General features: G+C 36.2%; 1 protein-coding gene across 19 annotated transcripts in view; it reads left to right on the top strand.

Annotated features, from left to right (window-relative positions):
- The window catches only part of dlg2 (discs, large homolog 2 (Drosophila)), a 277,129-nt gene that overhangs the window by 14,599 nt on the left and 237,799 nt on the right, over nucleotides 1-24,731 (top strand). For 17 of the 19 annotated variants that reach the window (XR_015940025.1, XR_015940024.1, XM_088639000.1 and 14 more), the window contains exons 3-4: nucleotides 16,162-16,307; nucleotides 22,264-22,347. Coding sequence is in view for 17 of the 19 variants with exons in the window: in XM_088639000.1 (XP_088495126.1) it covers nucleotides 16,162-16,307; nucleotides 22,264-22,347 (230 nt within the window). In the remaining 2 variants the exon portion in view is untranslated. Of the gene's footprint in view, nucleotides 1-8,513; nucleotides 8,776-16,161; nucleotides 16,308-22,263; nucleotides 22,348-24,731 lie in introns of those variants that run through there. The other 2 variants (XM_088638991.1, XM_088638997.1) reach the window with 2 other exon arrangements.

Genomic DNA, 24,731 nt, shown 5'->3' on the forward strand with positions numbered 1-24,731 from the left:
AGACAGCAGTGAAACCATTGATGGCCATTTTTTTGCCAAGCTTTAGTGAACTATTATTAGATCTAGATTAGTTATGAAATATGTATACCTGTATCTCACATGGCTGAAAGAAAAAAGCCAAAACAAAGCTGTTTCTTTAGCAAAGATACCAATTGTGACACATATTTGAAAACCCAAGATTTATTAGGTCTTCTAGGCTTACTATATAGCTAATTGTGAAATGAACACATAAATGGATGTAATGTGAGGTATAGTTTTCTAGGAATGAGCTCCTCAGTGAAACTATTATATCTGAAGTATTTTAAGTATACAGAGAACAAGAACTTCACTTTTTGTAAAGGCAAAAAATTGGTTCCTTTTTTTTGTTTTTTTTTTTGGTGCCAGACTCAAACTACAGGGGAGCCCTATTCTCACTGGAGAATCGCAGCACGCCTTACATAATCCACTGAGCTGTAAAATCAGAGGCTGGGGCTGGTGTCCCGGTTCACTGCTGCAGCTGGGTGCTTACCCATCACTTCAGATACCGCTGGTGTTGATCCCTCTGCCTTCTGGTTGCATTGGAATCTAACGCAGCAGAAGGCAAGGGTCATACATCACATTGATTGGCAATGAAGCTGCTGCTGGATACAGAGGAGCATGCTAGGGGGAGAAACCACCCCAAATAAATCACTTATGAGAAAAACACTGTTTTTTTTATTTTTGTTCTTTGCCTCAATGGGTTCTGATGGTTAAATCGTGGTTTCCTATTCATTTCAAAGTCAGCTGTGTGGTTTAACAGGAATGTGGAAGGGCATACCATGAGTGACTTTACTATCTGTTGCATGCACTCAGCTGTGAAATCAAGCTGCACTGTTAAATGCTGTTGTGGGAAATCAATCTGTTTGTTGCTCGGTTGGTTTGAACATCTCTGCCGTGATGTAAAATGACCAGCATAAAAGCGCAATTAATTACAAAGGTAAATATGACTGATTTTCTGACCCCCCCCAACAAATATTTTAACTGTCAGAGATAAGAGGATAATGTACTGTTTGTCTTCTGGGCACTAAGGGAACATCTGTGTCTTTGTTGCAAAAACCACAAAGGAATGGTCTCTCCCACTTTTACACACAATATGTGGTCTTGATGACCTCAGTGTGTCTCACCTAATCCAGTAGATAAGGTCATAAAATTGATAGCAAAAACCACTAAAAGCACTCACAGACTCTTGTTAGGTCCCCTGGAGTGCCTGGTGGTGTCGCACTGTTAAGAGGCATGGAAACAGTGTTGACCCAAGCATCCCAGACTGACCACAGGCTGAGTAGGAATCTCCCCTTGAGTGAAAGAATACAGCCATTACCTCTCGGTCTGTTTCTCTGTCCCTCTTTTACTTTCCTTTTGCTGAGGATTAAATACATGAGGACCAAGAAAGGGAATAAGTCTGGAGGAAAAATTATTTAATAGCAAGAAGAATTGTTTCTTCATTTATCTAATGGAAGCCAGCAATCGTGTTTGAACATCACCAGGTTGGAGCATGAAGCAGTCAGCAAGTTTCAGAAGGCAGAAGTGAATATTGGGGAAAAGCTAAGCATACAAAGACATTGATCTTATAAATATACAGTTATCTCAAACATATGTACTTAATAACCAAATCCCCCTATGTCTTTGTGTTTGTGGTCATAAAAGCTGTTCTATTGCAAATATTTTGTCTTCTGAATAACTATATTATAGTAGCCACCCTAGAAATGTACCAATTAATAGGCACCTCTGTCATTGTGGGGGAGGCTTGGCTCAGGGAGAAGAAAAAGAAGTGAGCATCCTCTAGAGAGAATGAAAGATTATAGAGATGAATCCTACGCAGTATAACCCACACCACCCACCCATTACATAAATGTGAAAAAGAATCTGATACGCATTGTATGTGTGTGTGAATCTCCTCAGATTCATAGCCTGGTTCCCATGGAAACCACAATTTGTAAATCTGCATGCAAACAGCTGCTGTTGCATACCTCAAAGCAGAGATTGCTTTGAAAAAAGAAGAAAATGAGGGGAAAAAGTGTTGGAAGAGTCCTCTTGTCAGCTTTGGTGAACACAGAAAGGTGGAATATAGAGGTTAACTTCCATGTCTGCCCAGCATATACTCTATGCTTTTCCCTAGGGAAGGAGGTACAGTGACTAAAACTGACAGACTTGACTGTATTAGACATACAGAAGGAGAGCTTGGGTAGGCTATCCCTATATCCTCCATTAGTGCTAGAGACTTAAGCACAAGCAGTCTAATGACTTTTTTTAATAATGTATTACATGACCTGAAAACCTGCATACCTGTAAACTGCATAGCTATAAGAATCCAACAAGACATGTGGGCTATTCATACATTTCAAATGAGCGTTTTATCCCTTTCTGTGTTATCTACATTAAGCTGTTTAATGGTGAACATCTGCTTGCTTATGTCTCTCTTTGAAAACTTGAAAACAAAATGCAAATCAAACAAACTACAAAGAACCCTCTTGACACAGTTTTCGTTTTTTTTTTCAAATCTGCCCTGCAAATACTGTAGCTGTGTGTGTAACATAGCACATATTTATCCTGTACGGAAGCAGATACCAAGACATTTGCTGAACCTTCAAAGCTTTGGGGTTTTATAAGCTGGCATAGTCATGAAGATAGTCACATGGTTAATCTTCCATTTTCAGTTCCATTTTCTTTACTGTTTTCCAATCCAGTAGGATAAGCCTGGTTTGAAACTAAAATGTTGTATAACCACCTTTAGCACCTTTATAAAATGTGTGAATACATGGTCAAGTTTATTAAACAAGTTTCTTGTTCCTTGGATTTTATTCAATTGCTCCTCTTACTTGGATAGCTTTGATTTATGCTTTATCACTGAATGTTGATTTTTCCACAAAGCAAGATAATTGTGCATCTCTCTCTGAGGCTTGTAGTGCTCAAGTCTGGTACCTGGTAAACTCATGGAATGACACGGGAAAAGGTGGTGTGAAGCAGGAGAGGAGAGGGCAAACAGGGAGTTAACAGACTTATTGTAGGGCGTCTTGTGGCTCCTCTTGCCAAAACAGCACTTTGTGTGAGGTGTAAACTGATTCACACTGTCAACAGGTCATTATTCTGAGTCCTGGTTGTTCAGAGTAGCAGGTCCTACTTGCATTGTACATTTTTTTCTTTGGGAAGGGGAAGGAAAATTATGACCTTGTATTAAAAGGAGCACTCAGTGGAATGTGGTGGTAATGAAAGTTCAGTATAAAACTCCACTATTCAATTTCCTGTTATATAGTACTTATTGTTCAGTACAATATTTGACAAATAAAAAGAATAATAAAAAAAAATATTGAAAATAACCAGTGTAATATGCCAACTGAATAAGGTCTTTTTCATAGCAGGATTTGATTTTGTAGGCAGGGCCAAAAATTACTTTTTTGGAGGACATCTTAGAATGTGTTGTTGAATAGAACAACTTTATTCAAAGTTTTTTAATGACAAGTGACAAAATTGTAGAATCTCAAGGTTCTCTATCTTAAGGTTCATGTTAGAAATAAGCCTAAAGATCCTTTTTAGTGATGGATTTTTTAATTTTTTGATACCTTTTAACAAATAAGAGGACAGCATTGTAACCTTTAAGATAACAGAATCAACCTATTATATATACAGTACTATTATATACTATATATTCGGTATTATGATTATATTTGGTTTTGGCTTATTGTAACTGGGAGGGGAAAACAGATGTTTTCTTTGTACTCTTTTGTAAAGATTTGTTTCTGCAGGTGATGACATCAGAACTAATGACTGTAGATTTTTTGAAATACTGAATTGCAATCTATTATTTTATTCATGTGCATCTTTTGCAAGCTCAGAGCCAAGCATGCACATCACACTGGTGCAGGGATCACGTGAGAGGTTAGGCAGCTTGACATCTGGTTTTGGTGAGGCGGCATGTCTTCAAATAGACTGTTTAGGGAGGTGCACACGAAAAGCTGTTTATTTCTTTCAAAGCATATGGACGGTACAGATAAGTAGGCATAACAAAGACATTTTAGAAATGGCTTTCAAAAGCTACATGTGGGAATTACTGGATTTAGGATGATGCTTGTGTCTGTGTTGTCAATTTGGAAGTAAGTTTTTTTGAGGATTCCATTTAACCTGCAGTGTGTTTTTGCCAAATGCAGAACACGAATTATGTTTAGCATACAAAATGCTGTTTTTTTATTATTTGTCATAGTACTGAGATAGTACTCAGACCTGCTCTAGTATGTTTTACTTCCCTGTCATTGCAATGCATTGCAAAGTTAAACATCACTTTATTTCTTAATTTGTTGCATATATGTTTGTGTTAAAATACCATGTTTTTAATTTATTTTTATTCTGGACTTAGTTAATTACAGTTCCAACTAATGCAAACATCCTGTCTTATCCTTCTAAGGATAGATCTAAACCAAATGAAACAAAACTAGTGATATAGGAGTAAGAACTCAAAAGCATGGGTAATAGGTAAATAGAAACAAATTGCACCTAGTCTTTAAAACCTTTGGAAATGATCAAAAACCAATGGTATTGTAAAGACAGATGGCCAGTGAAAGTCATATGGGGATAGTCCTGGTTTTAACAGCCAGATTGACATTTCAGGAAGTTGGTCACATGCAAATGGTGATCCTGCCCATAGGATTTATTGGATCAGTGGGACTTTAAATACATAACGGCAAATGATTTAATTCTGAGTAAAATAATTAATATTATGGCTGGTCAAATGTCTACCCATTTGTCACTGGAAAATATTTTCATTTTGGAAACACATCTAGAAAGACTGTGAAATATGTTAAGTGAAAAATGAATCGATTCAATCAAAACATAAGCTTGGATTAATGTGGAAAGACAAATGCATTTAGTTTCAATACATTTCCTACATGGCACTTCAGTATTTATGCCACCCTTTCATGCTATTTCAACTCTTTATTAGCTTGTGAAATTATTCTTGCTAGAATAATTATTTAGTTTTCATTATGGCAGACACAATTCTGTAGCCTACATAAGAAAGTCTTCATAGCTACTAGGTTTAGCCCCAAAATACGATTACAAAACAATACAATGCAACCTACTGTATGTAGTGTATTTTGCTTTGCAACTTATCATCTTTTGTGAATTACTTTACAAAATGTGTGAAGGTATTTGCAAATCCTAACCCAACACATAAGCACCTATGATATGCTTTATAGGGCTGTGAACAAAACTGATTGACTGATGGATGGATTCAATCTCCTGCCTAACTGTTGTTTACTCCCCTCCCACCTTACAGTATTAAAAATATTTATTTCAGGCATGTTGAACATTTTTCTTCCTTTAGTGGCCATCTGTACTGTGGATCTCTTGCTCATGAATTTTAATAAGCAAGTAAGACGTTTTTAGTAAGATTTTGGCTTTAACTCCATTACTAACAGTCTTCCATCAGCCAAAATCCAGTGTACTGTAAGCTGTTCAGTGCCATTTATGTTTTCTTGTTTTATATAACAGCATAACTCTGAGCCCTGCATCTTAACATTGATGATATATAGAACTGCAGGCCGAGATTATTAAAAAAAATCATACCATATGATGTCTATTCCTGTTTTCACATACTGTAGCGCCATCTTAGACTGCTTTTTAAATTATGTTTTTTCTGCTTTTTAGTTTAGTTTATATTAGGTGTAATGCAGGACTTTTTCCCTAGAATTCCACTTGTGATTATGGACACAGTTTCCACAAGTAAGAGAAAATCTTGTTACACAGGTTAAGCAATATCTAACCAATTATAATAGAAATAATTCTGTGACCGTTTTTAAATTCTAGGGAAGTTATTCATTTGGAAATACACTGCACAGACTGCTCTGTATAGTCTGTAGTACAGTGTACTTTTTCATTCTAAATCTGCCAACATTATCTTGAAGGAAGTCTCATCTTACATTAGGAGTTCTTCAGAGGTATGATCCGATATCATGTGTCAAGAGTCTACAATTTGGATTCTGGCCTTTTTTCAGTTCCTTATAGAAGGCTCCAAACACTGAGACCTGGTTGTCTCTTCGGCTGCTGCAGAACAACAGAAGACTGGAATGATCTTCCAACCCATATCAAATTGTGCAAGTCGGTCGGCTTTTACAAATTCTTTCATAAAAAATCACTTTTTTGCTGTACACATACTGTAGCTTTCAGTTTCATGTAGCTGCCTGTTTAATTTACTGTTATAATGTGTAGCCTTTTCATTGTTTTATTATAACTTGAGATGGTGTGTCATTGAAGGTACTATAAAATTAATGTATTATTATTATCATCATCAGCATTATTATTATTATTATTATTATTAATAATAATAATAATAATAATAATAATAAAAGGAAATGCTTTACACTTCAGATGAAGCTGCAACAGTCTCTGGAAGCAGCAGAATGTTTTGTTGGAATGCCAAAAGCTTCCATTATTCCAGTTTGACTGCTCCACCCCTGTCAGATTCCCCAACTATTCTATGCTGATAATCTAATGAGATCACAATACTTCCCACATTGCATCTCCATCACAGCTGTCACAGTCTGCACCTGTTCCTCCAGCTGGGCCACTTGTGCTCATCTGAACAATTCAGACATATTGATTGGTGCTGGGGGCTGCAGTGGGATCCCTCTTATATGTAAAGCACTTTGGGATCAATTGGGATGAAAAGCACCATGCAGTCATTTATCATTATAAATAGATGATGAATCAGACGAGTATGGTAAGAATCTATAAATATGAAGATATTTTACAGGCCTTATTGCTGCTCTCAAGTTGTTGCTTGATATCGTTCTTAATTTCTCCAGATACGATCCTGAAAGTAATCAAAACTAATCTGAAAATAATACTTATTCTTTTAAATTTGCAGTCTCCTTGATAATAAAGAGGAGTTCTGCCATATATGTTGATCATGATTTCAGGGGAGTGGGGACCAAAGTGTGGACTGTTTAAAAAAAACACTGCAATTGTAATAGAAGTATTACACTAAACTAAAGGGATACAGTGTTTTGCAAAAGCATTCAGGCCAGAATTTGTGCACTATTTTTGTAGTTTGTTAATTTAAAGGTGCAGTCATGACACTTTGATGTAGCTTTTAATATTTGTTATATATACAACCTACTCTGCACAGGAAAACCAAATAACCAAAATAAAAAAAAAATCAGCATGAAAGAAAAACTGAAAAAATGTAATTGTATAAGTATTCATACTATTTGCTGTGGTGAACCTAAATTAATTAATGAGCACAAAATTACCTTAGCCACACTAGAGTAGTTAATTAAGTAGTTGGTCTCTGTGTGCAATAATTGTCATTGCCATAATTTCAGAATAATTACATCTACTGTATCTCTTTAAGGTCCTTCAGCCAGGCAGTGAATTTCACACAAAGATTCAACCAGTGAGCTTTCAAAACAAATGTTTCCTGGAGCATGGTGAAGTGAATCATTAAGAAGTGGGAGGCACTCAGACTCTGGCTAAATCAGGCTGTCCCTTCAAACTGAGTAGATGGGCAGGGAGGAGAAAACAGTGACTTTGAAAGAGTTACAGAGTTCAGTGGCTAAGATAGGGAAGAATGTAAATAGATCAACAATATCTTAATCAATCCACAAGGGGTCTTCTAGGGACTTGGAAAAAAAAACATTTAGGTGCTTTGTTGTAAACGAAGCACCTGAATAATACTGCAAACATTTGACAAAACGTTTTGTGGTCAGGCAAGACAAAATTGAAACAAAACTGACACAAAGCCCACCATAGTCAACATCATCCCTGCTGTCAAGTATGGTGGTGGCAGCATTCTGTAATAGCTCTGCTTCTGATCAGCAGGGAGTATGAAATGGTCAAGACTGATGGGAACATAAATGGAGCAAAGTACTGGCCTATCTAAGAGGAAGGCAGTGCAAGGAGCACTTAGTAACCTTCTTTTAAATGGACATATTTCTTGACAGCTGTAAAGTTTTTTAATTACATTGAATTTTCTATATTAACCTAGCTTAGTGTAGTTTGTTTTATTTAACTTTTAGTGTTAGGAAGCAATGTGTTGATCTTAGTCTGGCCTTAAACCAAAAATGGCAAGCCCCATAATGAACGTTTAGAACGTGTTTAATGTAAAAGTTCACTTTTTATGTCAGGAAGCTGTAAATGCATAGCACAACAACTAAATGGTTGTAATTTGTTTGTGTAATGAATCAGCTGAAGAAGTTAAACAAATAAAATTCCTGTCTGCAAAGCTGTTGAAAACCTTTTATGTTATCAGAAACTGTGATCTTCAGACTGTGTGGTGTAACAGAGTGGCCTGAGGAAGTTTACTGAAGTCATGCTATAATTCCACACTGATGTGTAACTCTTAAAGTGACCCACTACTTGGGAGTCTTTTTCAATTTTGGATTAATCCTCCAACAGCTAGTATCAAACACCAGTCTGAGGTGTAAGAATTCATGTGACTTTAAATTCAGATAGTTTATGAAAACTGAGTGTGTTTACATTTTGGCTGCAGTGTTTCATTCTAAGTCTGTCAAATGCAAAAAAGTTGGATGTGTACTACTAAGCCTGGTGGTAAGCACGGAACTGAATTAGAATTCAGCTGTTACGTGTGAATGTTGCCCAGGGTTGAAGGTCATTGTTTGAGTTAGAGAGAACAGGAGGCTGCCCTGGGGATTAGGCTGCGCGTTCAGATGGTGGTAGCACAGACATCTGGCACTCATATTCCGTTTTACTTCAAGGGACAGACTGTACTGAGCATTTCCATGGAGACCCGGGAAGTTTTACTTCATTGTAAGTGCAATAATAGCATTTTGCATTTTAACTATGCGATGATCCGGGGAAGTTTTGCAAAGTGTACTGCAAGCTGTAAAATGTGCCTGCTAAATGTTGGAGAGCAGGGTGTAATAAAATAGCCAAAGCATGAAAAGATGTTGTGAGAGCTCTGATTTCAGTGTTCCCTAACTATTGTACTAGAAGCTCAGAGTGGCAGAGGATTTGCATAAATGTGAAGTGTGTGGCATTAGCTCTTGTTAACGTCTTTCCTTAAAAGGATTTAGATTGAAAATAGGTGGAAGAGATGCAAAGTCAGTGTTTGGCAGAAGTAGGTGAAACTTCTGTCTGCCAAAGTTGCAGAATCCTCCATGTTTATTTTTGGTTTCAGAAAAGGAAAATAATAATGTACCTTTCATATGAGAATACAACTTTCCAATACCCTCAAATCAAAAGTTTGTCAAGAAATATCAAAACGTTTTAGACTTCATTCATTAGAACTCAGCACCCATGCTGATTTTATTTTTTCTGTGTTTGATTTATACAACTGTGGTTGCATTATTGAGGTGTTGGTTTATTTGTTTTCAGGATTTGTTGCCAGACCTTTGCTTTGCTTTTCAATGAAACAAGACCTTCAAGTACAGTTTACCATTTCATTGATAGTACTCTCTCCTCTCAAAAACAAAATTGTCATATTTCAAGCCACCGCCTGACAGCCTGTACTGTGCTTATTTCAGTTTGAGAGTGTCAAAAGTCTGCTGCCTCAACATCACTAAAAACTGCTGCTTGTCTCAATGTCTGCCAATCTAAACAGTATGTTTGTGTTAACTTCTCACTGTGATATAAGATTCTGTTAATATTGCTATTGTTCTGAGACTAGAGAAAGGCAATCTGAATATCTGAATGATGTCCTCCTTCTTAGGGACTTGTTATGAGGCAATTTTATGTTGTGAAGCTATGATGTTGTTTTGAGACTGTGTCAGGGGCAGCTATTGAGGTACTGGAAGCCTCTCACTCTCTAGCACAAATATAAACTAGAACTTTCTAAACAAAGGATTTAATGACTGCAGAGCTTTCTGTTTGGCAGGGATGACGTTATTCCAGTTGTTTCTGGCAGTACAGAAGTGTAGTTTGTGTTTAATACTCATTGCCTCCCCTTAAATAAACTTTTAAGTTTAAAATGCATTGCAACTTCACTATCAGGTTCATTGTAAACACAAAGGCCTTCCTTTTTGAAAGGTGAATTGCTTTGTTTAAAAGTCCCAACTCAAACTCAAATTCATAGCCAAGGAAATGTGCAGTATTTTGTTTCAGAAATCCATGTCTGCTTGATAAGAAACAGGAATGGTTTCCTTAATTCAACATACTGTACAATTTACAAAATCCATGAAAACCAATTCATACACAAGTGCTGTGCTTACCAATAAATAAAAATCAAGCAATACAAGCAATGCTGTAACTTGACGTAATCGAGGTAGCGTAGCAGGTAGTGTCACAACTCAGCCAAACAGATGTGGTTGAGAAGAAAATCACATTCATGGGTTTTGGTTAGCTCGAACTTGAAAAAATAGTGGCTGAAATTCCACAGTACTTTTTCCGTCCTTCACTGAATTCAATAAAGAGTACAAGATGCTATGTGTACTGGAGCTTGGAAAAATGAGCTTAATGTTCCTCCTGATACTACTAAACAGGGAATAAAAAAAAAAATCTGCAGGAAAAATAGCTTAAAGTATGTGACAGTGTCCTCCAGCCATTTAAACATCTAAAGAGTATGAACTGAAATGTAGCCTGTCCCATCTATCAGGTTTTGCTAATTATGGACCAAAATCAGTGTAAGATACTTCTGTGGCAATGTTAAAATTGTTTGGGAGTGCATAAGTTTTACTGGGAACGTAGTTCAGGGGGCAAATGTGATGCACTGAGGGTTGAAGATTAGGATACTGATCGTTTTATTAATAAAGTTCTAATTTAATGTGTTCAGACTCTCAATATTATCTGCATCTTCTTGATATTATAATCTTTTCCTCCATGCTGAGACTCTGTGAAGTTGAAACTGTTCAGATTTTCATAGAAAGGATTGCTCATATCTCATTCTGCATTGGTATGTCATTTACTTCAGTTTAAGAAATGGTAGTATTTATTTTCGGTACATGTGTAACATGTATAAGTCTACTGCAATGATACTTCATATCAGCCCCTTCATTACAGAATGGGTCCACTTTGTCTTTATTTTGATTAGCAGCATTTTCACCCTTCATTACCTCCAGATTGTTAGAAATTTACATCATTAATGCTTTTCAACCTGTGGTGGGCCGGTGACTGGTGATTCAAATAAGAAATATGTGAATTGAGCCTATGTTATGGAAATGAATTAACAGTTTATTCAGTCATTGACTCCCAGATGAATTGTTAATCTCAGGTTCTAAATAAAATGTAGGAACTTCATTCCTTACTGAAATCAGAAATTGGTGTTACTTAAGCCTTGGTGTGATGCAATATTTTCATGAACCACTTCAATGTTTCTTTTATTCCACTTTTGTGGCTTAAGTGGTACTTGATAATTAAATTGCAGGTATAAAAAAGTCCTTGAGGTCGTATTATGTTTGGGTATGGTTCAATAGATGTCAGAAAATGTTTCAAATAAATCTCATAAAGAGGTAAAAAACAGTGGTTGTTCTTACATTGCCTTAATTCACATTATTGTAGTATCCTACTTAAGACTATGAGTGATACTTAACCAATATATACTGCATAGATATACAGTATATAGATATATAGTAATATTTTCCCTTATGCTTCATTCTGATTTTAAAAAATCAATAAACAAACTAATTTTCTGAATTTGTAAAGTTAATAAACATAGTTCTATTCCTCAGCTTAGCATAATGTTTTTTAACATCACAGTGTTTACTGTATAGGGCTGAAATATGGACAATATACAGAAGACACTTAAAAGAACTGGAGTCATAACGCAATTGCTGTTTGAGGTAGATTTTACATATTAATTAAGAAGACAGATGTACACAAGTCAAAGTTCTTCTCTGATCTTCCTCATATCAGCTCCATTGTGTCCAGTTGCCCAAAGAAGATTCACTTCTCCCTGTGTAGTCAAGGCAATCATAGATCCCAGAAGTTTGTGTTTTAAAGAAATGGTAAAAAGCTAAATGCAACCTCCATATCAACTCCTGGGAGATTGTGGCTGTTGACCTAACCAGATGGAGGAATAATATCTGGGAAGCAGCCCAGCACTTTAAGACCCAAAGATGTCAGAACCATGATGCAAAGCATAGTGTCAAAGAGTGCTCACCATGACCAGATTGTGCATTGCATGTCCTGATATCTTCTTAGACAACACCTGTTCAAACGGCCAGACAGTGCACACGTCCTGCAATAGCCTTAACTGTCACCTTCGTGTTCATGGCAGACAATTATAATTGAACACAAAGGATAGTCAATGGATAAATTGATAAACTAAAAATGGAGTGGTGGCTCTGTGGCTCAGGATCTGCGCCTGTGACTGGAAGGTTGCCGGTTCGTATCCCATGGCTGGCAGAGGAGTGCTGCTCCAGGGGTGCTATACAATGGCTGACCCTGCGCTCTGACCCCAAGCTTCTCTATCTGTCTGTGTGTCTCATGGAGAGCAAGCTGGGGTACGCACAAAGACTAATTCCTAATGCAAGAAATTGTATGTGGCTAACAAAGTGATCTTATCTTATAATAATAATAATTGTTTACACTTATATAGCACTTTTCTGGACACTCCACTCAAAACGCTTTTACAGGTAATGGGGACTCCCCTCCACCACCACCAGTGTGCAGCCACACCTGGATGATGCGACGGCAGCCATAGTGCGCCAGAACGCTCACCACACATCAGCTATCACTGATAGTATCAGAGGGGAGGAGAGCAGAGTAATGAAGCCAATTCATAGATGGGGATTATCAGGAGACCATGATTGGCAAGGGCCAATGGGAAATTTGGCCAGGATGCCGGGATTACACCCCTTATCTTATCTCTTAAATGACAATACCACTCTTAATATGACAATCAGCATTGAGAAAGCATGCATTCTGCAGGGACTGTTGCTTGTCCATCTCTGATCACTTCTGTAAACTCATATGTAACAATTAAAGAAAGGAACACTTGACATCTGTGTTCGATACTGCTCCAGCACCTAGTCTATTGTTATATTTTTATTTTTAAACCATAACACTGAGTGACCTACAATATATATTCATGGGTTATAAATATGACAAAAATGAATTTCATACAATTGAGTGGTGAAGTCAGTAGATGAGTTCTGTTATGAATGAAGTGCTGGTTACCAGATGCGACAGCTGAAAGTGTCTATGGAGTTCATAACATGAATGGGAAATTGCAATGGTTTTAAATACCTTTATAATAATAAATAATAAGCACATTATTGACAAAATTCTTACCAATTTTTAGGTAGTGTCTGTCAGTTTAGAAAAAGTCTTCATGAGTTGACATGTAACAATATCCCAATATGTAACATGTCTTGTCACAGTATTTTAACTAGCATGTGACATTTTGAAGTTTTTTGCAGATACTCAGTTAATGTGGCATCTAGAGTGTATGTGCATCAAGAGTAAAAAAAGTTTTAACTTGTTAGTAAAACATATTCTTCTGCTTTAAATTTCTGAAGCACCATTGCAATGTGATCATACTAGTAATGCCTGAGAAAAATGTGATTCAACACAGTTTCTAACAATGAAAAAAATCACAATTTACTGTAGGTTATAAACAGACTTCTAGTTATCAATTTTTAAATGATGTTTTCAATGTTGCTTTCTCGATTATGTGCACAGCTACCCAATAAATTGGCAGCCAACAGTGCTAAATTTTTGGAAGCAAGTTGAGATACCCCTCATTTTTTGGCACTGTAGTGTCTGCTCATTGAAGGAAGGTTCTGTTTTTAGACTGGAGACAGACACATTTGAGATGCTGGGCACGTCGGCTGTTTGCCTGTGCTACAGTAAGTACTCACCAGTTTGTGGAGCTTGCAGGGATGTTGAAATTTACTCCCAGGTGAGACTATCACCTTTGAAGAAAGTATCAAACTTATAGTACATACTGTGGGTGTCCATAACAATAACTACAGTATACCAGGTTAATTCTGTAATTTACACATTTAAGCAGAAGGTACATATTTTGGTAACTGCTGTACAGGCTATGTTATTGTTTCAGAATCATTTAACAAGTATACTTTCCATTTTATAAATATCCTGTAAGAAAGCATGAATAGCAAAAATATATACTGCACATGCACACAGTGCACAGTATAGGTATATAACACATATAAAGTTCATACTGTATAGTTTACCTAATTATAAAAAAATCATTCTTAAATTCTTAATTTTCCTCATTCTTAAAAGTGAGGTGCTGAAGAATTAAAACCATCATTTTTTTTAACCACACTACACTGGCTTTAAACCATTTATATTTGTATTTACATATGTGTACAGTAAATGTACAGTATGTTTTTATTGTTTATATGCACAGTGCCTATAGAAAGTCTACACACCCTGAAAATTATGTAAGGCAGAATGTGCCAACCAAGTCTATGTGTGAGACTTTGGGACAGTCCTATCCAAACAGAATTTTGTCTGTAATTCAAGCAAAAGGTGCAAGAACTTGCTCAGGGGTGTGTTCCAACCTATTATTCTAGGTTTTCATTTGTAATAGCTTTTCAAAATGATTGACCATCTGTTTTTCATTTGGACGTTGTGTTTAAAAATGTGTAAATAAAGGTAAAATAAATTCTGATTTAATGCGTCTTGATTTCAGGCTCGATACAATATGTGTTTTGTGTACAAAATGTGTGAAAGGGAGTGTAGAATTCCTATAGGCACTGTATATAAAAGGACTTCTATTTATATAATTACAATATACAGTATACATGGACATTTACCTCTCTCAGATAATAAAGATAAGATACTATTTATAGTGGGACAGCTGTTGAAATTTTTGCTAAAGTGTTCCCTAACAACCGAGTTTAGTTTTGACCGCAGATCGTGTTGCTTTTTTTGGGTGCTGTCACATTAATATTTCACTCTTACTTTTGCCTGTCTGACCTGCGCCCATCTCGGTGTTCTCTAAAGAGGATGGGCAGAAAATAGCAGCATCCCCACACAAAGTTAAATACAGAAACAAAAAGGTCATTTTCTGATTGCAGAAAGTAGAACGCAGTCAGATATATGCCGCCTGTGCCCACGTAAATGTTTAGCCCACAGCCCTTGCTGTAATAAAATTCCTCCCACAGCCCACACCTCCAAGCTGCAAATATGGCTTTTAATTCACTAGCGAGCTCTGATAGTAATGATGATCCTCCACTGCTGTAACTACTTGTGCATTGCTGGGGTTTTAAAGCTGTCAAAAGTAAATTAACTATGGATGAGCTGATTTTGACAGATGCTTATTGAACATTAAGAGGAAGGTGGCAAGAGTATGTTGTGCAGGTGCAGGAGAGAAGCCTAAATATCACAAAAAGAGCATTATGAATGCTTTCCACTGTGAATTCTAGAGTACATCTCGATACATTTTGCTTATCTTGTACAAACATTGTGCGTAGTTCTTAAAATAAACAACTGAATAGACTACAAGTTTTAAAATCTAGGTAAAATCTAGGTAATACACCAAATTTTCTAATACTGCACAGTTCCAGAGTTGTTCAGTGCAGGCACTGAAAGTGAGGCCTGAATGAAGACTGCATAAGGGCCTAGGAAGTCACAGTTGTCTCAAGCTGATGTAGCGACAGTAGACCTCCTAAAAACATTTGTTAGGATGTGTAGGCGTTCTGTAATCATATCTCTTTTAAAAATAATGAATTGACAATACAAGTAGATTGTTTTTGTGAAAATTCCTGAAAAGTTTGAGGTGACATCTTGTGTGAAGTGAGACCATTTTATAAGAGGTTACGCACTTCAATGGAGAGGTTGGTCAATTAGATGTCTATGCCTTTATAAGCAACCTTTCAGGCATTTACATTTTATCTTTAATATAGTTTTTATGGCAAATCAGCTCGCCATGTTGAAAGCTGATTCATTAGAGTTGTAGGACAATAAATGTTTCAATGTAATACCCTTCTATTGAAGTTTCTCAGCATCAGTATGTGCCCATTTTGGGTTATGAAATAGCCTTCTCTTGTTAGCGCTTTTGTCCCAGAATACAATATCATTTGCCAGGAAAATGAATGTGCTGGAAAAGATGATTCCAGCATTATCCATGCTTTTGCTGTTCTTTCCCCTTTTATCAACTGAAGCTTATTAAAAGGATATGATTATATAGAGCAGTATTTTTTAACCCGAGATGACATTTTTCCTATTGAGCGGACATTTGCAAATGAAAATGAATACCTTTGACATGAGAACGTTTTTTTTTCACAGACATCCAGGAGTTCTATGAAGTCACATTGCTTAACACTCACAAGAGCTGTGAGCAGAAGATAGAGGAAGTCAATCATGTGGCTGACAAGTGGGAGCAAACAAACGCTCCTGCCACTGTCCTCCAGCATCTACACACAGGTCAAGAGGTGAGAGAACAGATTACTGAAGGTGTTTTCCTATGTATTCCTACCAGGTCAGGCAAACAGTCCATCACTATAGCCTGGTCTGGAGTGAGAATGTTCTAGGTTTTAGAGACGTGCAGTAAATAAGAGATCTGAGTGATGTGATTTTGCCATGGCTCTGTTGTCTTTCTTGTGATTGCAATTAACTGTTACAGTTCTTTAACCAATGTGCATCATCCAGGTGGGGCTGCACATTGGTGGTGGTGGAGGGGAGTCCCCATTACCTGTAAAGCGCTTTGAGTGGAGTGTCCAGAAAAGCGCTATATAAGTGTAAGCAATTATTATTATTATTATTATTATTATTATTATTATTATTATTATTATTATTATTATAATGCTAACAAACTACAAACATCTAGTTTACACACTCAATAGTATGAACTATTCTTCGATATTCTTTTTTAATAATAATAATAATAATAATAATAGTAATAATGATAATTGCTTACACATATATAGCGCTTTTCTGGACACTCCACTCAAAGCGCTTTACAGGTAATGGGGACTCCCCTCCACCACCACCAATGTGCAGCATTAGAACAGGTCAGAGGGCATGCGCCTTAGCTAAATATGGAAACAGACCACGTTTTCATTTCTCTAAAAGAACTAAGTAAAGGACATCGGAAAACTACAGTATTAGTACTCTTCTTTCTTTCACTCTGGTTGGCTGCATTTTGTGAGATTTAAGTTGTTTACTAATTCATGTAAACCAAATATTTATGAGGAAGTGTAAAAAAATTGAACAGGTAGCTGTGTTTTTAATTACGCATTGCATAAGAATAAATGTCATTCTAAAGTTAAATCAAATCAGACACTCTCGAACAGAGAAATGTTGTTGATTAATTGAAGTTTGTTCTAGAAAAGGTTTGAAGAGCCTTTTAAAGAACATATTAAAACCCTTTAGAGGAGTGAAGACAAATATTCCCAGCAAAAAAATATTAAACAGTTTGATAGTGTACATCATAAGAAACATTCAGGATTTATACATTTCCATGCGTTTTGTATAGTCTAGGAACTATTAAAGAATGAACTGAGTATGAATCTGATTGAAAAACCACTACTAGATATTGGCGCTCAAGGAGGAGGTTTAGCTGATGATGCTGCCTTTTCCAGTCTGATGGAAAGACAAGTTTAAAAAAAATGTCTGGTAAACTTTTGGGGTTTTGAAATCCTTTCGACATTCTTTTGCTTAAATTTCTGGGTATGATTAATTTAGGGTCAGTTGCTTATGTAGCATGGCTCCTTCAAGTCAGAAGCTGCCATTTCCCATACACTTTCCTTTCCTGTGATTACAGGCACTGCATTGTTACAGTATGTTTTTTTAATATGTGGTTCATTTGTTTCTGGATTGTATTTATTTATGCAGTGTTTGTCAAGTTATTAAGTAAAAACACAAATCTATATCTTTCCACTAGGGGGAAACTACTTCTGTAAAAACAATGTATGCTACCGTTCTCTGGGTTGTGAGGAGGGATATTATATTGTGCATCTGGTGCTTAGGTCTCTGGGGTACGAACTACCATTTCTGCAGCACGTTTCACTTACAGTATGCTAATATACATTCTGAATCTGTATTCAATTAAATTTATTTTGATTAGAATTTATTTCCATACTAAAAGGAAACAAAACATTATGAAACACAGATCAGCTGTTTGCGATTTTGTTACCTATATTTGGTGTCTGATTTAGCTGAGAACAATAATTACAAGTTTAGCCAATCTTTAACAATTGTGCAACTGCAATATTTTTGCCAGACATTCATGGCTTTCACAGTAATAAAGATGTAAGTTATTTTGGATTCACTGTATTATAATTGCAATACAATATTTAAGCATAGGTATCAAGATGTTGAGCATCAAGAAGTTCATATTTTTGTCTTTCTCTAGGTAGTGTACTGTATATAGTATCTTGTCAGATAGAATATTTTTATATTTCTGATCAGTGCCAGCTGGGGTATTTGTTTTTTCTTTTTGGTTTTGCTTAGGGCAGTATACATCAGTGATGATTTTGCCTTTGTATATGTGGAACTAAATACAGGTATAAAATATTTTAAGCATTACAGAAGGCCGTACCAGTAACTTGTTAATGTGCCAAAGTACCTAAAAACATAGATTTCTCCTCTGTCAACATCTGTTTCTGACTGCTGCCTGTTGCCCGCTCAGTCTTTTTAATCACATAATTCTGCACTCCACTTGGGGGAGGTAATTCATTAATCAGGCATTTGCTGGCAACTTAATATTAGCATTTATTTAAGAAAAAAATCATTAAAATGAAAAATAGGCAAGAAATAAGCATGAACCAAGTACTTGTAGGTCTTGTTCTATTAAGTTGTCTAACTGTTCATGTCTCTGTCACTTGAGAGAAAATACAAATTAGTAACACATTTTTGCAGAAGAATAGAGTGCAGGGAACTGACCCCACAGTTCAGTTTTTGAATTTGACAAATTACATCCATATGGATAGCAAGCCCATTTTATTTTGACAATCCCACTGAAACCCTTTGGTTTCACCCTAAAGCCAGCAGGGGTCAGGACTGATTAATCACATAGATATCCAATGTTGTTGTTTTCAATTACATATTTAATATTTGTATTATGACAGTGCTTATTTTTTATATTAGGTTTTGCGTGGAGGTGTCCTCGCTAGTCTTGTGATATTTCGTTTTTTATAAAAATTGATTCTTTCAAATGTACTGTATGCATCTGCCGTCATTTTTTGCGGTCCATAGACACACACTAATACAGCACCTACCACACCAAAATATATATACGTTTTTCAAAATAATTATGAAAACAGAAAAATGTGTGTGTATGATGCAAATTATGAATCATGACTTCATAGATTTTGTGTAAAAATGACTTGTTGTGTAATACAGTATTATACTGACATTCTACAATGTCAATGTCAGGTAACACATCAGAAAAGGCTTATTGCTTGTTTGAAACTTTTCAAAAGTTTGCCACATTCTCATGCCTCATACAAATGACATGGTAGCATTTGAATAAAATACCATATTAGGCCATATTTCATTTGTACACAAAAGCTATTAATCAGTAATGCATAATTTGCTCATATATCCAGATTTTCCTTTGATTCAATCATTATTTTGAATACTGTATGTTAACGAAATTCGGCAACAGCATAAAATAGTTTTTTGAATGATGGCTTCATGGTGAAGACAGGTTGTCAGATTCACCTGGATGCCACAACAAAGCAGGCATTCACACACTATTCAGCTTTGAATACAATCAGTTCTGACTTTCATCTGTTTAACTACTGTAGGTAAATAGGCCTTGAATGAATCATGCGTCACAGTACAATGCAATGTGCAGGTGTAGCCTCACTCTGGCATTTGATAGATGCATACTTGGGTGGTAGTGTGGAGCTGTGGTTAAGACTTTGTATTCATACCTTGAAGATTGTGGGTGCAAATCCTGGGTGGTGTACGTTCTTTGATTGTATATCCCTGTTAGGTACTTTGATCGCTTCAATACAATTCCCTGCAGGATATATGGGTACAACTGAAAGTCACTTTGGGTAAAAACAACAGCAAATGAATTAATAATAATGATGATGGATTGATGAGATTGCTTCCATGTATGTGGTCACCTCTTGTACACTGTGGTTGCAATAGAATCCACTATCTCAGCAATACAGAATATGCGCCTGTAGGGCTGAGGGATCAGGAGACTTGAAAGGGGTCACCCATCCTGGTGTTTAATATCAGCTGAATTTGGCTTACATTCACAGAGCTGGATCTTAGTGTATTATTCGCTCAGCGATGAGACTATTCCCCTAGTGAAGCCTTAAAGTTCATTGCCGGGATGAACAGTGACAATAAAAACTACTTTAACCTTTTGTTTTTAATAATATTTCTGTCAGCAGGAATATATAAAATTCAAACATGCACACCACAAATTGTACAATAAGTACCCTCACACCCAAAGAAGGCTCCACAGCAGATATGTTGTGTTTCCTTTCTTCTCTTTTCAGCATGTAATAAACCTATTACTTGTTCCTTTACTATAAGTAAGTACAGCCTACATCACACAAAATGTAGACACTTTTCCAAACGTTGCTGGAGGATTTTAACTTGGTTAAGTTAGACAAATGTTTTAGCAAGCTGTTTACAAGGTGAGATATTGATGTCCTGTTGCTACTTGCATTTTTCTATTCTAGCTGAGATGTGTGGTCTGGCCAACATGTGCATCCCAGGTCCTGTGTGTCTGTGAATAGATGTATGTTGTGTAGAAATACATTATACGAGGTGCATTGGAAATCCATCGACAAATTATTTATCAGGCTTCCTGATTTTAATTTGAATAATTTAATAGCAAATAACGTTTGCCAGAGAGACCTGCAAAATAATTGTTGTAAAAAATGTTTTATTCATGTTGTCTTCTGACACATCTCTCTTATGAAGGGAAGAGCCATTATAAAGGTTACTGACTAATACAGTATACTGTGTAAGCTATAAAATACTGCACAAATGTTTCTTCCAATTCATCTGTCTTTGCTAATTGGTAAAATCCCTTTATTGTATTTGCTTAATCTTGTGACCTTTAACTGACACTTCCTGCTTCAACTTACCATGCAGATGTGAGCACTCAGAATGAATGTGGTCGTACTGTATGTACTGTAGCTGGAGCTGGAAAAGACTAGCCAGTTCAGCTAAACGTGAAAAATGTTAATTGATTTCTATATTTAGACATAGTGTTGATTCAGTGTTACAGACACTTAAGATTTGTTGTATGTTTTAGAAAAAAAAAACATTTGATTTTATTTGGGGGAATTGTTATACACATTATTAAGATATTACAACGATACAAAATCACAAGAAGACAAGTGAAAAATAAATTGTGCTACTGTAATGGTTGGGGCAGGGTAATGAAGAATTTTCCAAAAACATTGCCTGGACTCTTAAATTATGATGTGCTAAAACCTTTTGTTACATCTTTTTAATGTTTTTGCCAGAGGTTAACAGAGAGGCTGCAATAAAAAGCCAATTCATAATTTTATTTAGTATATTCTGGATTTATTTGTAGTTAATATAATTTTTGGTCTGTCATTTCCCTGAAGGTTTTTCCAACGTGTTTTGCAACATACAGTATTTCAGCTGTGATTTATTGTTTTTTTTTCTTCAAATTTTAAATTGAAATATATGTCTAGATTCAAAACACAAATGTTTTATTTATATGCCACCATGATTTAGTGCAAACCTCATCTTTAAAAATCAAGTGTGTCTTAACGGTATACCAGGTGCAGTTAGGTTTAGTGAGGAGCTTGGTGTATCATTTATCAAATACAGTTTGTTGAGAAAAAAGTCTTATCTTAACTCTTCTGGAAAATTATAATAGTCAGAGGCAAGTTCAGAAAGTTGATAAGTGGTATATAAAAATAATGATATGTCAGCATGCTCTTTTCTGGCATGCCCAACTTTTGTACCAGTGTAACATTAGAAAGGAAAAATAATTGAATATCCTTATTGTATTGTTTCCTTTTGTTCTGTACACTGCATGCTTTATCAATGGCCCATGCACTGATGTTTCTCAAAGGAAACGAGAATGCGGACAACGCACACTGTTTCAACCGTTTTATACACTCAACAATCTGTGCTTTTCACTTTTTTTTTAATTTAATTTTGTGAACTTTCACTTAAGATTTGAGAAAACGAATCATTATCAATATGTTGACTGAAAGTGTGTTTGGGGAGAAAAAATTGTATCCTGAAATGTTAATTGTTAGTCTGTTGCCTTTATCCAAGGTGTGAATGGGTAAATGGAATCCATGGGCATGAATGAATAAGTAAACATTCCACAAGGTTTTACATTGCATATTCAATGGGTTGATTTAAAAATAATTTTCAGAATAGTATTGTTGCTTATAATCTAACAGCTTTTATTTATTTGTTTACTCACAGCCAAGAGATCTGACCAATTTAGAGTGCTACATGCCTAGAACAGAGGAAAATGCAGAGGAACATGGTGAACACAGCACTATAGAGGTAAATAGTCACTGGGCATGTTTACCACTTACTATTTTGATATTAGTGTCTGACAACATTTGGCTAGATGTTTAGATCCTGGCTTTTGTAGCATTTCTGTGTTTTTGGCCACTTGTATGACCATTGGTAAGACTATAGCCCTCAGACTAGAATTTAAAGAATAATTTAAATGCTTTATTTTGTTGATAATCTGAATCTTTTATTCAGAAATCAAAACACCCGTTTACAACAACCAACCATCTTAATTAAAGAATTTAGAAACGCGTGTTTCTTCATTATTCAGGAAATCCATTCGCTGTTGGCATGACATAAATAGAAATGGAAAATCTGCTACATACAGGTAATACTTGCAAAATGCAGCAGCGCATTAAGAAAATGAATCTGTTTTCATCAAAACTCCAGAAGCAGCCAGAGGGTATTTTGGAAATCTGCTCCTGTCTGATTTCACAGATAGAAAGTTTTCGGTGTTCATTGGCAGCCTGGAGGCATGGAGAAGAACTAGAACATCTTATAAAAATGATCAGACTGGTGGTTAAAATGCATGTTCCACAGCGTATTTTAAAATGCCTGTTTTGGGAAAAGGCTGAACTCATTTTACAGGTAGCCGAGCGGTTATTTTATTTCTTGTCAACTAGAAAGGGGCCAGGTTGTTTTCAATGTGGAGTTTCTTTCAAGGGTGTGTGTTCTTGTTGCATCATAAAAAACTGCACTTTGCATGGGAGGTTATAGAAACAAGTGGGCAACTTGTAATTCCTTTGTTTTTTTCCTGAGTCTGTGTGCCACCCAGCTGCATGCCACAATGATATCACCAACAGAAATTATTTGCTGTCCTTTATTAATATCTTCACTTTACATCTTTCGTCCCACAAAAGTGGAGGTTCTTTCTGTCTAGGAAGCAGATCCTTAGATTTCTGAGACTGAATTTTTTTCAAAGATGAATGTCCAGTTGTTCATCAGCCATTATGTATGAGCAACACTTCAAACCTGACCGTTCACACCTGCAACATGGTTCACTAGGGACCACACCATCCGAGAATTAAATGCTTGGAATACTTGGTGAGAAAAGTTTGGCTTAACCCACTTGGTTAATGTGTATCCTACTGGCCACAAGACCCCATCCAGACTGATTGAACCATGGTGTAGCTGCAACGTAGAGATGAGGCAGAGGAGGGATTCTTGAGGTGAATGTGAAAAGAGGTATTTGAGTTCAATATATGTAGCCAGTTACGTAATGATGGTGATGAGGTACACTTGATGAGACTGACTTGTCGTTGTTCAGTTAAGAACTTTCATCCATTAAAAGATGTTGACAAAATCTGTGTAGTGGAAAATGTACAAGCACGTGCTTTATTTAATTGAATAAACTCATGTTTTGGGTATATCGCAATGTTCGTAGTACCTTAAAAAGGGTCTTCTGGGATGCTGAACTGCATTTGGTGAGTACATCGGTGAGATTAATAGAGAAAGATGGGACCAAAAGGGAAAGATACTAAAATCCAAAGTAAGGAATATATGAGGAAGAAAATGGGGGAGTAGGTTGGTTAGCATGAGAAAAATGTAGTCATTCTGCTATGTTTGTACAGGCCATTGCATTAATAAAGGATGTGAAATTAGACTGAAGATACAGGTTTTATATGTATTAGAGGCACTTGGCTCTGTTATTAGATAGCCACTGATGACTTAGGAGTGTTGTCATTATATAACTTGGAGTCTTTGAAGATTTTTTTTTTTGACTGCAAGGCAGCAGCAGCACCAGTAATTGTCACATCTCGCCCACACAGGCTGCTGTCTCCGGCTTTACCCTGTGTGTGCTTCATCAGAAGTTGCTACGGAATGGCACATTCGGTTAGAGAACACTAATGAGGAACTAATACATGCAGCCAATCCCTTTCTAGCAGCAATGCAGTGCTGTGCCTTTCTTGTCATACTGTTGGTTTTTCTTCTGTAGATATTTTAGATCTTTATCTACAGTGCCAGTGTTTGATGATGTTAATTGCTAATGATGCATTCAATTAGGACTAGGGAGACACAATCAAGTGCCGTTTGCACTTGCAATTTGGATTAATGAGCACCTTTTCTTGGCACTGTTTCGTTTGAATATCAGGGCATATTAAACCAAAAAGGATATCTTGAATCCTGTTAGTTCCAAAAACAGCAATGAACAATGTAAAATGTGTCCGCATTATCACAACTTTGATCACAACTTTCAAATCCTGTCCCTCTAACGCATTTTTTTGTAGCCATATTTCCATATTTCAGATGTAACGAAGAAAATCTGGTACTAATGTGGGTTGCCACGTAGTCTTGGTATAATGGTAAAGAAAGCTTTTAGAAAAGTATTAATTTACATTTGCAAGGTATTTAAACACAGAGCCTCTGATTAA

Source organism: Lepisosteus platostomus, chromosome 7, assembly GCF_059453375.1.
Source record: "Lepisosteus platostomus isolate fLepPlt1 chromosome 7, fLepPlt1.hap1, whole genome shotgun sequence".
Lineage (NCBI taxonomy): Eukaryota > Metazoa > Chordata > Actinopteri > Semionotiformes > Lepisosteidae > Lepisosteus > Lepisosteus platostomus.